This window comes from Populus trichocarpa, chromosome 17, assembly GCF_000002775.5.
Source record: "Populus trichocarpa isolate Nisqually-1 chromosome 17, P.trichocarpa_v4.1, whole genome shotgun sequence".
NCBI classification, from domain to species: domain Eukaryota; kingdom Viridiplantae; phylum Streptophyta; class Magnoliopsida; order Malpighiales; family Salicaceae; genus Populus; species Populus trichocarpa.
This window is the reverse complement of record NC_037301.2, coordinates 14,156,039-14,167,906: the sequence shown is the minus strand read 5'-3', so window position 1 is coordinate 14,167,906 and position 11,868 is coordinate 14,156,039. Positions and strand designations below refer to the sequence as shown.

Sequence of the window (11,868 nt, the reverse complement as noted above, 5' to 3'; positions counted from 1 at the left end):
TGCAAGGAGATAAACTCGTTGAAGGAATAGGTCGTGATTATTAGTCAACTACATGGCTCAATGTTCCAGTAATCGGTTTCAAGATAATTGTATCAGCTGCAGCATTACCAATTCAAGAAACATCAATCTACCGGGTAACTAGTTTGAAAATATTTCTCAAAGATAATTTCCTACAAACATGTTTAAGATAATAAGTTCACTAACTGAAAGCATGGTGTACCTTCGCATGTTCACATAAATTAATTAACTTGGACACTGGTATGCAGTTGTTTGTCACACTAGATTGAATAACCATAAAACAGCAAAAACAGTAAGATATTTTAATAACATGAATGGCATGATTGCTCGTACAAGTTTACATACCTAGAACCATTCTGCCAGATTCTAATTCTTTAGGCTCACTAATGAACTTACAAGTATCTAATCCATGATAGAAGTCAATTCTTCAGAATAACTAGCTAGTCTAAGCAAAATATGTAGGAGTACTATATAATATAACTTGAGACATGCAAAGAAACAGGGAGAGGTGCACACGTTGGAGATGGGATCTCGTGTAAGTTCATCTTTAACTCCAGGGTGTGAGGATTTAACGAACTACGTGGAAGGAAGAATGCCAAATGGTTTACATCACTAAGTTTCGGCGAGCCAGTGGCCAGTTCTTAAGCCACGCTGCCACTCATCCTTTGACAGCATTTGGGCCAGAGGATTCAAAACCCTGCTCTCCCATTTTTAAAACGTCCTCCGGAGAAAGTATCTTTATATACCAAACATTGTTCACAAATAACCTGCAGATGGGGACGACAAAAACAGTATTAGGCTGAAAGCTGGCTGAAATATGAGAGTTCTCAAAGAAGCTGGAAAAGGAGACTTGAGTACTTACTCCCAGGGATCATCTCCAAGGAGAAGTACATCATTCTCCCTGTCGACAAATACAAGCTGCCAGCCTGATCTATGAGGGTTTTCCAATTTCCCCTCAATTCCAAACATCTGAGCCAGTTCTTCTCGCAGCTCATGATAGCTGCTGAACCGGGATATGTCCAATGAGCGCCCAACCGATCCTGATTTGTAGACCTAAAACAAAAATAAGGAGAAATTACACATTCCTTGGAACAACCAGGAGTGGTGACAAGACAGAAGCAAATTACTGAAGGCTTGTACCTTGACAAATGTTCGACTTGGGGTTGGTGGGTCCATCTGTCCTGCATTTGGCAATAACTCAGAAGAGTCTTGCACACAACCATACAGAGAATTCTGGAACCCAGAATCCCCTAATGGCATTGAGGAGACATCAGTATCAACTGTTGAAGTAGGGTATCTGGGCACCGTGGTAGGTAGCAGGAGTCCAAAGAAAGTAGGATTCTGGGCATCAGAATTACAGTTTTCTGCTTCCACTGAAAGATCTTTCTCAGGGTAGGTTCGTGGGAGAGAGAGTGAATTAGAAAAAGCATTGACATCATGATGTGCATACTTTGGGACCCAGGACTGTTGGGGTAACTGTTCAGTTAGTGTGGACTGACCAGCTCTGGTGAAGTCCAGAAGATTACCGCTCCCTTCAGTACACAAAGAACCTAGTATGTTTTGCATTGGGGTAGTAGATACTGTGAACTTTGGGCTTGAGTCCATGTATTCTGTTTTTGAAAATGATGGAGAAGGCAAATTTGACTGTTGTCTCTGGAGTAGATCAGTTTGAATGTGCAGTCCATCATGATAGGCATGTTGGTGTTGCTGAGCCTGATCATCTGGCTGATTGTTGAGTTGCTGCTGTAGGAGGTGACGGGGCAAGCTGTCCGAAGAAATTTGGTTTTGTGGTTGCAGAATATTATGAGGGATGGATTGTAGCATTGCTTGATGTTGCTGCTGCAGCTGCAACAGAGGATTGGGGCTGCTAGACTGTTGGGGGTATTGAAAAGGCTGCTGAAGCTGCATAAATTGCTGCCTCAAGGGATCTCCACCTCCCAGGTTTTGCATACCAGCCGCCAACATGGCCTGGTACTGCTGATTATGATCATTTCCCAGCATCGTTGGATCTAGCCTCTGCTGCATCCAGGGGAGCATATTAGCTTGAAAATTCAGAGATGGAAGACCTTGTTCTCCACTTCCACCCCTTAGCCATATTAAGCCATTACTTGCTTCATCTCTGCTATCTGAAAATGAAGAGGTTACCGCACACATGCGCGCACGCGATTGAAAGAAAGAGAGGGAAGACAGACAGACAGACACACACACACAGAGGTCAACTTTAGACCTACATAAGGGCAGAAAATTACAAGCTGTCGATTTTAGACCCACACAAGACCTTGGGAGTGAGGACTATGCTACACAAAAATTATCCAATATGAGCAGTTTCAGTTCTACCATTCCAATTACAGCTGTTTATACACATTAGCCGTGCAATCTGTAACTTTAGACTAGCTACAATGTAACATATGGAAAATTCAAGCTCAACAAAAGTGGGATATCATTCACATAACTGTGTGCTTGATATGCAGAAAACGCATTCCTTGTTCTTGAGAATCAGCCTCTAAGTAAATTCATTTTTGACAATGATTGATTTTACCATTCTGAAAAGGATTTCTTTGTAAATTTTTTCAAGTAGGTTCTAAGCAAAACTAGTAACACTCATACGAGCATGCACGTCACTTCTTCCAGTAAGAGGAATTGTTTTTCAAGAACTTCTAATGAGAGCATTGAACACATTGACAGAAGAATTGATAAATATGATTGTCATGAAACCTCTCCTCACAGAAGCAAAAGAACAGATTTTCAAATTTGAAAATACAGATAGTACACTTCTGATCTGGGATGGTGAAAGCACCACAGTTACACAGGCATAACCTGGGATCCTTCTTTTATTCCTTTATCTCCTTCAAACCACACCTTCTACCACATGTGGCACGATTGCTACATATTGGCTATCCAGATCATACACTCGTGCATCCCAAAAATCCACCTATTGAGAATAATATTCAATTTATCAACCCTCCCCTGGGTAGTTCCTCCGTGAAGCAGAAGCTGTTCATTTAGCTCTCCTTACTATTTTCAGTTTTATTATTAGTTTAGCAATCCTTGTGTTATTTGGATTCCCTATTAGTCATGTAACTTTTAAACCTAAATCACTTGTTCCAGCTTTCCTTCAAATATTAGCCATTATATTAATATTTTCTTGTTTTGCTGTTTTATTCTTACAGCCCCCCAGTCACTCCAACTGCTCAACTATTGTGCATAAGACAACCACTACAACTCCCAGCTCCAACTATTGCAAGCCACAGTTTGGCCAAAACATGTAGATTCATTATCAGCAATTACTTCAGAAGGCCATTTAATAAAAACTTTGATGGAGATGAGGGAAAGTAAGCTATTCATTTTTTCCCCTTGCATCTAAAGCTTTTCCAAATATTCTCTAACCTACGAGAATAGTCAATCTTCTTCCCCTGTTATTCAATTATCAATTCACATCCCTAAAAAGAAGACTTTGTTAAGTTCAGGTCCTTGATATAAACTAAAATCCTACTAGCTTTCTTAAGGAAAGGCATCAAACATGTCCTTAAATAAAGAGAACGTACCAAGCAAAGATGAGGACCCAGGATGCCAAGGCCGTTTCAGTCGGAGGGGAAATAGTGATGGATACATGGGAAAACTGGTTAAAGGTTCAATCTCCCATAAAGACACCCTTGGCTGCCTCTCACCTGCTGTGGACTCATCCCAACCAACCTGCATGAAAAGGTTAAGGACAAAGTTAGAGGAATACAAATAATAAATAAAAAGGTGCTTCAAAAGTTTTAGGTAAAACAAACAGAAGCTATGCCTTAAGCTATCTAGTAGGCAAAGTAGAATGCCTCGGCCATCAAAGAGGCACATTGTATACATACAGGCACACATATACATATACATATACATATGAAGGAGAGGGAATTCTCGCCAGAAAACTTTTGACAGGAGGATGTTAGTCTTGCTCAAAGTAAGCAAGCTTTTTTTTCTTTAGATAATGATAGTTGCACATAAATAAAAATAGTCTACATCAGGACTTCCAACAGGACTGATCAGTATTAAAAACTATTTTAAACCATAAAAGACAGCCTACTTTATTTGAAAGGTGTCAACATGCACCACCTGCAGAGACCAAGTGCAGTTTTCACCCTAATGTCAGGCACGAGCTAAATACTTAATGGGAAAATAAACAACATTGCAATATGTGTGCAGCGCCAACCACGTAAGAACATGAAAGAATTGGTTATTTAAATTCAGTTCAAAAGAAAAATAAAGATGGATAAATGAGCTCTCTCTCTAACAATACTGCACTGTGTGTGTGTGCAAAAACACAAGAAATCAAATACCTGTCCAACTGAAAATGAAGCGATGCATTGAGTGACTACATGACATAGCATGAGATATAATGGTACAAACATGCCTGGTATTATGGATCCAGAGTCTACACATTAAATCAATTACCTTGACAGATCGCCAATGTGAATTAGGCCAGCGAACAGGATCTAGATCACTTGTGCCAGTTATCGTTCCCATGTACCTGGACAAGACAAGCCTTCCACATAAACATAGCTGCACACACGTACATGGCAGTTTGACAAAATAAAATGAGTGATGTAGAGGCAGCAGCTCCTTGGCATCATCATAATGTTGAGGGATACATGGCATGCATTATGACTGCTTTCAGTGGCCTGCTATCAGAACCAATAACTTACTCATCAGCCCAAATCACACACAAGGCCCATAATTTTGTGATGAATTTGCATTTCCTACAACGCCAACCTAGCAAACAGTAATTTGTAGATTGATACTCTTATATTTGTGGTTGTAATACCTTAAGATCCAAGTTGAGTCCTCAAAAGGATGATACTCGTGCATGCCATCTAACCCTCAGCATCATGACACGAGAATGCACCTCTACATCAAGAATATTTTTTGCTTCCATGAGGTCTAAGTTCATCTGCAGCTAATTAACAAATTGACAAGCAATAGAATATGACAGTTATGTAACTTAATGCCATGCATTGCTGAAGAATACATCAATCCTGAGAGACACTTCACAAAATATAAACAATTATGTGAGTTGAAAGACCCAAGCGGTAGAATATAAATAACACTAAACTATCAACTGCAATAATACCTACGGACACTTGATTCTTCAGTCTCAAAAAGCATCCGGAAGCGCATTCCAACTGAAACACGTATGTGAAAAACTGCTTTAACATATTTGGATAGAGGTATAACAAACTCAGATGGACTAGCCCTGCAAAAAATATACATGTCAGATGAAAAACTAAAGCAACAATAGCAAGGAACTTACAAACATGTTTACCACCTTGGGTTATAGAACACTGTGAAACAGCTATTAGTCGCAGCAGCATGAGCAGCAGCAGCAAGGAGTCCAATGTGCATGCTATCACTAGATAACACAGATGATGGCATTACAGTTTGCGGTCGAGTGGCACGGCGAATTCCCAAAAGAAGCTGGTTTTTCTCATTCCTAATAGAAGGAAACGACAAGCTTAGCTGTATTAACTGAAAATTTTGGCAAGGAAGTAAGATGATTACGTACCAGATAAAAAGAACAGAATCTCCAGCAACAAGTCTTTTGGCACTTACAAACACACTCCAACCTGTCGTAAGTAGATGCCGTTTGGGCTGTCCTGCAAGATGAGGAAGGAAAAAAAATGTAAGCCAGCACAAAAATCAGCAATGACATGATAGAAGAACATCCCATTATGCACTACAACATTAACTCATTGGCAGTTATTATATGAAGACAAAGCGAGTGCAAATGCTAACAACAGGGAAGTGTGGCCTTCTTAGCATTATTATAACTACTTTGGGGTGCCTTGGTGTTGTGGTGGCATTCATGCCATCACACCTACAAAAAAGAAAAATACCACCAATTGGGGAAAAGTATCACTCAGATGAATGCTTTGCTCCAATTAGAGGTACCTTACACCATAGCAGTAGTGGCTTATTAGCCACTGCACAACCAAGCACATACTTGGTCCCATTAACACTGGTAGTGGTAGGTTTCATAATAATTACTTCCCTTGTGCTGGGTTTATAATCCACACAAACAGTCTATGGGTCATGAAGAATAAAGTCCAGTCTCCCATATTATACAATGGAAATAAACCAAGTATTTTTCCAGCATAATCAATCACTTTTTTTCTGCTGTGACTTATTTAGTACGTATTCAGATAAAACTTTAGATTTTCCATGTTTCTCTTATAAGCATGATACATGATGTACAAGGACAACAGTTTTCAATGTCCCATATAGTTGAGTTGCCCAAAATTGTCCGGTGGCAAGCATCTTTTGATAAGCCAAATGGTGATAAATTGAGTCAATGAGTCGTGAAACAAATGGTGCATTTGACTTGTCCTGCAGAAACAGATGTGTATTTAAGTAATTTGTCTTGTTTTGCATCAAGGCAGGTGGTAAACACGGCTAGTGTTAGGAGAAGCAATTCCAAATAAGTTCAGCATCCGGGCACTGGGTTCATTGAAGCTTAGGGTGTGAGCTACACCAATAAAAAGTAGAGCACAACATACACAGACACGCACGCAGGTGTGCACAAAAGTAACTTCATTGATGCAAAAGAAATGATAGAAAAGTCATATTATAGGCATGATAAACCGACTCGTATAGTTGATAAGTAGCTGGTACATGGCTGTAATTCTGACAGCTCATTTCATACATATTTACTTAATTAATAAGAGTTACACCTAATGTATACTGCAAACACAACTGGAATTGGATTTTGATTCATTACCATGTAAGCTTTTAAGAAATGCTACTTCGTATTCACTTGTTTTTTACTAGTTTCAAAACATGGTAATCATTATTAACCACCACATACTTGGTGCCTAATTGCGGAGTCACTTTTCAATAAAAGTAATCTGCAATGCAATTGACTATCAAGTTCCCTATTAATGAAGGAATTTGACTTCTACATGCACAAATTTCTTCTTGGTTAAGTTACTTGATAACCCATAGTATATGTATAAAGTCTGTTTGCATGGTAAAATTACAATACAAATGGAGGATAAATTATTACTAAAGAATTAGAAATATGAATTATGAGTAAGAAATATAGCTAAAATTGATCTTTTCAGAGTCATGGCACTGCCATTCAACAAAGCAATTATAATTAAGACACTAGCTGCCATTACACAAAGTTATTGTAATGGCAGAACGCAGGCAGCCTATTTTCCTCCAGTAGGGTTACAGGTTAAAGCAATGGCATCGTTGTTGAGAATCCTAGGAGGCACCAAGTAATAACCATAGAGAATCATTATCCTGATATTCAACCTTAAATACATCCTAATTCAATAAGAAACCCGTCCGATTAATGGACAATAATTCCATTACTTACCTCGGAAAATATGCCGAAACTTCCATTCAACATCATGGAGATCCCTAGCGATAAGTTCCTGAGCTGGAGGCTGCTGGGTGAAATCCTACATGACAAAGAAATAGACACAATAAAAGAAAAATCATTAGCATTGCCTAAACATTTGAGGCAATACAAGCCACTTAAAGAGATTACCAGGGGAGGAAAGACTTTTTCAGCAGCGCGACGAGGAACAGAAAATCCTCCATGTGTGCTAGTATCACTTGCAGTCAATGTCTTGCAAAAATAATTTGTGGGCTGCTTGCTTGGCATTCCCAAGTCCAAGGGAAGAAAAGTCTCCTTTTGCTCTTGCTATATGTTCATTAATAACAAAAGGTGATTAGACAACATCTAAATATACACAACCAACAAATATTCTTTTGCTAAAAAGCAATTTAATAAACAAATGAACTCGAGATTTGAATTTTAATCAGTTATTACTGGCGTCAAAGGCTGTAATGTCATCTGGGCATAAACTTCGTCTGTTTCAACATCTGCCTGAAATTTCAAACACACTTATTGCTTAGCATTTCCAGATGGCCTTAGCATAATCATAAGTGAATATTTAGAAAGAATAAAAAAAAAAAAGCGCTCTTGGGGGTAGGGAAAATGAAGGAACTTTTATTGATTAAATTAAGCAAACAGAACCCACATGCATAGTGACATTGTGGAGCTGGCATATCAACTGGGGCGGCAAGCTGGGATAATTTGGTATGTGTGCATCAACTTCTTTGTTAGTAGTTGCAGCTACCTACAAAAAGTTCATTCTTTTTCAATCTCCCCCACATTGTGCACATATAACAAGCAACAAATAGAAAAGCATTACTTTTGGAACTAGAATTCAGAATCATAATAAAGATATATAATGAGAATAAGAAGAACACCTGCTCACTGTGACCCTGAGGGAAGTAGACCACTCTGCTCCCCATAGTTGGTAGGGACACCAGTGGTCCAGCACAAGCATGCCACAACTCTGAATTTAAACATTTCTTCTCCCCTATCATCACAATCATCATAACGATTACACACACAATTTAGTAAGCAAATCGATCCCTTTAAAATTCAATCATAAGTTTTCAAGGATAAATGTGAAGACATTTAAAACTCAAAGAAACCAAACAAGAAACTGAAATGACACAAATAGTAATAATATGAAGTAAAATGAAGGTTAATAAGATAAATACCTTCTTGACCCGCTTGCTGACCACCCAACCCTGATGTTGAAAGCTTCATATCACACCCTTTTTTTAATTTTATTAAATAAATACACTTATTTATAACAAAATATAGTAATTAATACTTCTAAATACAGATAGTCCGACTAATTAATTACTATAAATAACCCTCACTAACAGCTGCCATACTAATAATAATAATCATCTTCTAATCCTACAAAAACACACCACTGCTTCTCTCTCACTCTCACTAACCCCGCCTTTCCTTCCTCTCATTTCCTCCCCTCCAAAACCCTAACCACAAAACCCCCAAAAAAAGATAACAAAGTTGAGAACCAAACCAACCCCAAATCCATTTAGATCTTCGCCTTCACTTTCTTGGGGAAAAGATCAAAACTTTCGCAGTGTTTCAGCAACTTCATGACACAAATCAAGAACCCATAAAAGCAAGAAACTTTCCCTTTCACATAAGTTCCAGGAAAATGAAAATGACCTTACCAGAGTGGGTTTTCGCTTTAAAGCTCAAATCTTTCACTCGAGCTATTTAACTTACAGTACTGTTTACAGGAGAAAAGGAGAGAAAATGCAGTGAGTGAGGTCAGTGTCATTTGCCTTATAAGAGGACCCGACAAAGCTGGACTTGAGGACAGTAGAGAGAGAAAGATAGAGATACTTGTAAGAGAAAGAGAGAGTGAGTTAGATCTTGACCGTTAATTTGTCCGTACAAGGAAGATCTAGGCCATTGATATTTTGTGAATGATATGTCAGCAGGCATGTGCCTCCATCCTTCAATGGTCGGTAGTATTAATTTTTACTTATTAATATATTAAAATAATATTTTAAATTTTTAAAAACTTAAATTTTTTACTAACATTTAAAAATATAAAAAAAATAAATTTATAATAAAAAAATAAATTTTAATAAAAACATGGCTAGCAGTGTTGCCAAATATACTCTTTGTCAAAAGGTACAGATTATGTTAAAAAAGAAAACATTTTCTTTAAAAAACTTTTTCAAAAGAAATTAGATATTAAATAATCCAACATGATATTTAAATCTAGTTTATTTTTATGTTTTAAAAATATTTTAAAAAATTAATTTTATTTTATTTTAAATTAATTTTTTATATTTTTAAATTATTTTGTTATTGTAATGTTGATATTAAAAATAAAAAAAATATTATTTTAATATATTTTTAAATAAAAATTATTTTAAAAAATAAATTTAAAGTGAGGTGTAGATTTGGGGAGAGGGACCCATCTCATGCAATAATTCATTTTTCTTGGTAGTTTTTGGGTCAATGATTTTTACTTTCTCGACCTTTATACTATGACGAGAGAAATGTTATGCATTGGTTATATTTGTTGGAACCTCACGTTTTTTTTAATTATTATTATTATTAGTATATAGATCAGTTTGCATGTATATTGATTAATTTCACGGGTCCTAAAATTAATAATCATGTAAACTTTCAACAACTCTAAACTTTGTGAGGCTCGAACTGATAATCTTCAGGGAACAAATTCAAGACCTGACCAGTTAAGCCTTACTTCTCAGAATTACATCAAGGTTTTTTTGTTGTGTTTGGTGATGTATATGGTGCAATCGTTGCCTTGGTTATATTATGAAATTCATTAGGTTAGCAAATTAACTTGATAATTTATTAATTTTAAGTTTGAATTAGATTAAATTTTATATTAAATAAAATAAAACGTTAACAAATTAAACTTAGCTAATACAATCAAAACTTGGGTTTTTTTCTTTTTCAGAAGTTGGTTAACCTTGTTATTTGTCGACCTAAAACATTACTAGAGTTAGGATTTCATGTTGAGCTAGATTGGATTTTTTTTCCATAATAATGTCATTCAATTTAAACTGAATTAATCTAGGTTAATTTATCTTAACATATTACTCGAACCTTAAAAATGCGAGTCTTGTAGCAGTAGCAATAGGTTGTTAGGGTTTGTTTCCTGTGAAGAAAATAGATACATTTACCATTGCTGGTAAGGTTTCGTAGAGGGCTGCAGACTAGGACTTGCCCCTTTGTTGTAAAATGGACCTGCGGGTATAACTGATGGATTTTTAATCAAGGTTACTGAATTAAAAGAAGAGGGACAAAATGAAAAAGATGTTAAATACGGGTGGTATACTACAAGTTTTATAAAAGATATATTTTGGTTTTTTAAGTTCAAAAATCATGTAAATTATATAATTTTAATACCTCAATATTTTTTCAATTCAATTTTTGTACAAAAGTTTATTTTTGTTATTTTTTAGTTTTTTGTTGAGAAAAAAAAGAGGTCGTCAGATTCGTAAATAGAGAAGAATGTTGTTACTGATTTAGGCCACTAAAATTAACTATATTTGTGTCAAATGGTTCCATGCATTTGATAAAAAAAAAAGAAGTTAATATTAGATGTTTTTGTACCTCTTAAAGTTCATGAAAAAATAGATTTTAACTCAAATTGATTTTTGAATATGGTCGATTTTGATTTTTAGGACGGTCTTCTGTGTCATATATAGATTTGTTATGATTTATACAGTGTTTTACATGTGTTTTTAATCAAAAATTAGTTGAAAAACTAGTTTTATTTTTAGGTTTCGTTAATGAATTTTTATTTATTTATTTATTTGCATATATAGTTCAATTTTTTTAATTGAATATATGTATAATTTTTTTTATTTAAACTTAGATTTTTTAAATTACACTAATACATTAAAATATATATATATATATATAATTCTTTTATAAAAAATAAAAATATATGATCCATGGTATACACCACGTGTTACATAGCATAACTAGTACCCTTTTATGTCTTGTCGATTTGATTTTTTTAATGCAAATACACTTTCTTCTGACAAAAATAATTGGAATTCAAAGCATTTATTGTAGGTCGGGAAAATATAAAAGCCACAACTGACCAAAGCGATCCCACACCTCCTTTTTCTTTACAAGAAAGTCATAAAAGCCACAATTAATGCCCCGTGTCCTGTCCATCCTGAACTTGACTTGGATGAGTTTTTAAATTAAACATTGAATAATATTATTAAAGAATTATTTTAATTTAAAAAATTGAGATAGTTGTTGAGTTTTTAAAATATAATTTTTATAATTTTATAGTAAAAAATAATTTTAGCTTGAAACTATACAGAATTATATTATTTTATGTTTAATTTTTATTAAACATAATAAAAATAGTAAAATTTGAACTTATAACTGCTTGATTATCAAGGTTTTAATATCATGTTGAAGAATCATCTCAGCACAACAATTTAAATATAATTATTCAACAAACGATT

General features: G+C 35.5%; 1 protein-coding gene across 1 annotated transcript; it reads right to left on the bottom strand.

Annotated features, from left to right (window-relative positions):
- Window positions 1-296: 296 nt before the first annotated feature.
- Window positions 297-9,214, bottom strand: LOC18106532 (auxin response factor 8). The gene is made up of 14 exons (XM_024589481.2): window positions 8,575-9,214; window positions 8,275-8,387; window positions 8,043-8,141; window positions 7,832-7,888; window positions 7,547-7,702; window positions 7,373-7,457; window positions 5,558-5,648; window positions 5,321-5,485; window positions 5,126-5,248; window positions 4,450-4,525; window positions 3,564-3,711; window positions 1,159-2,144; window positions 881-1,071; window positions 297-785 (listed from the first exon to the last, which is right to left on the bottom strand). The coding sequence occupies exons 1-14, from the start codon at window positions 8,621-8,623 to the stop codon at window positions 677-679; spliced, it is 2,448 nt and encodes an 815-aa protein (XP_024445249.2). The 5' UTR covers window positions 8,624-9,214; the 3' UTR covers window positions 297-676.
- Between the last annotated feature and the right edge of the window lie 2,654 nt (window positions 9,215-11,868).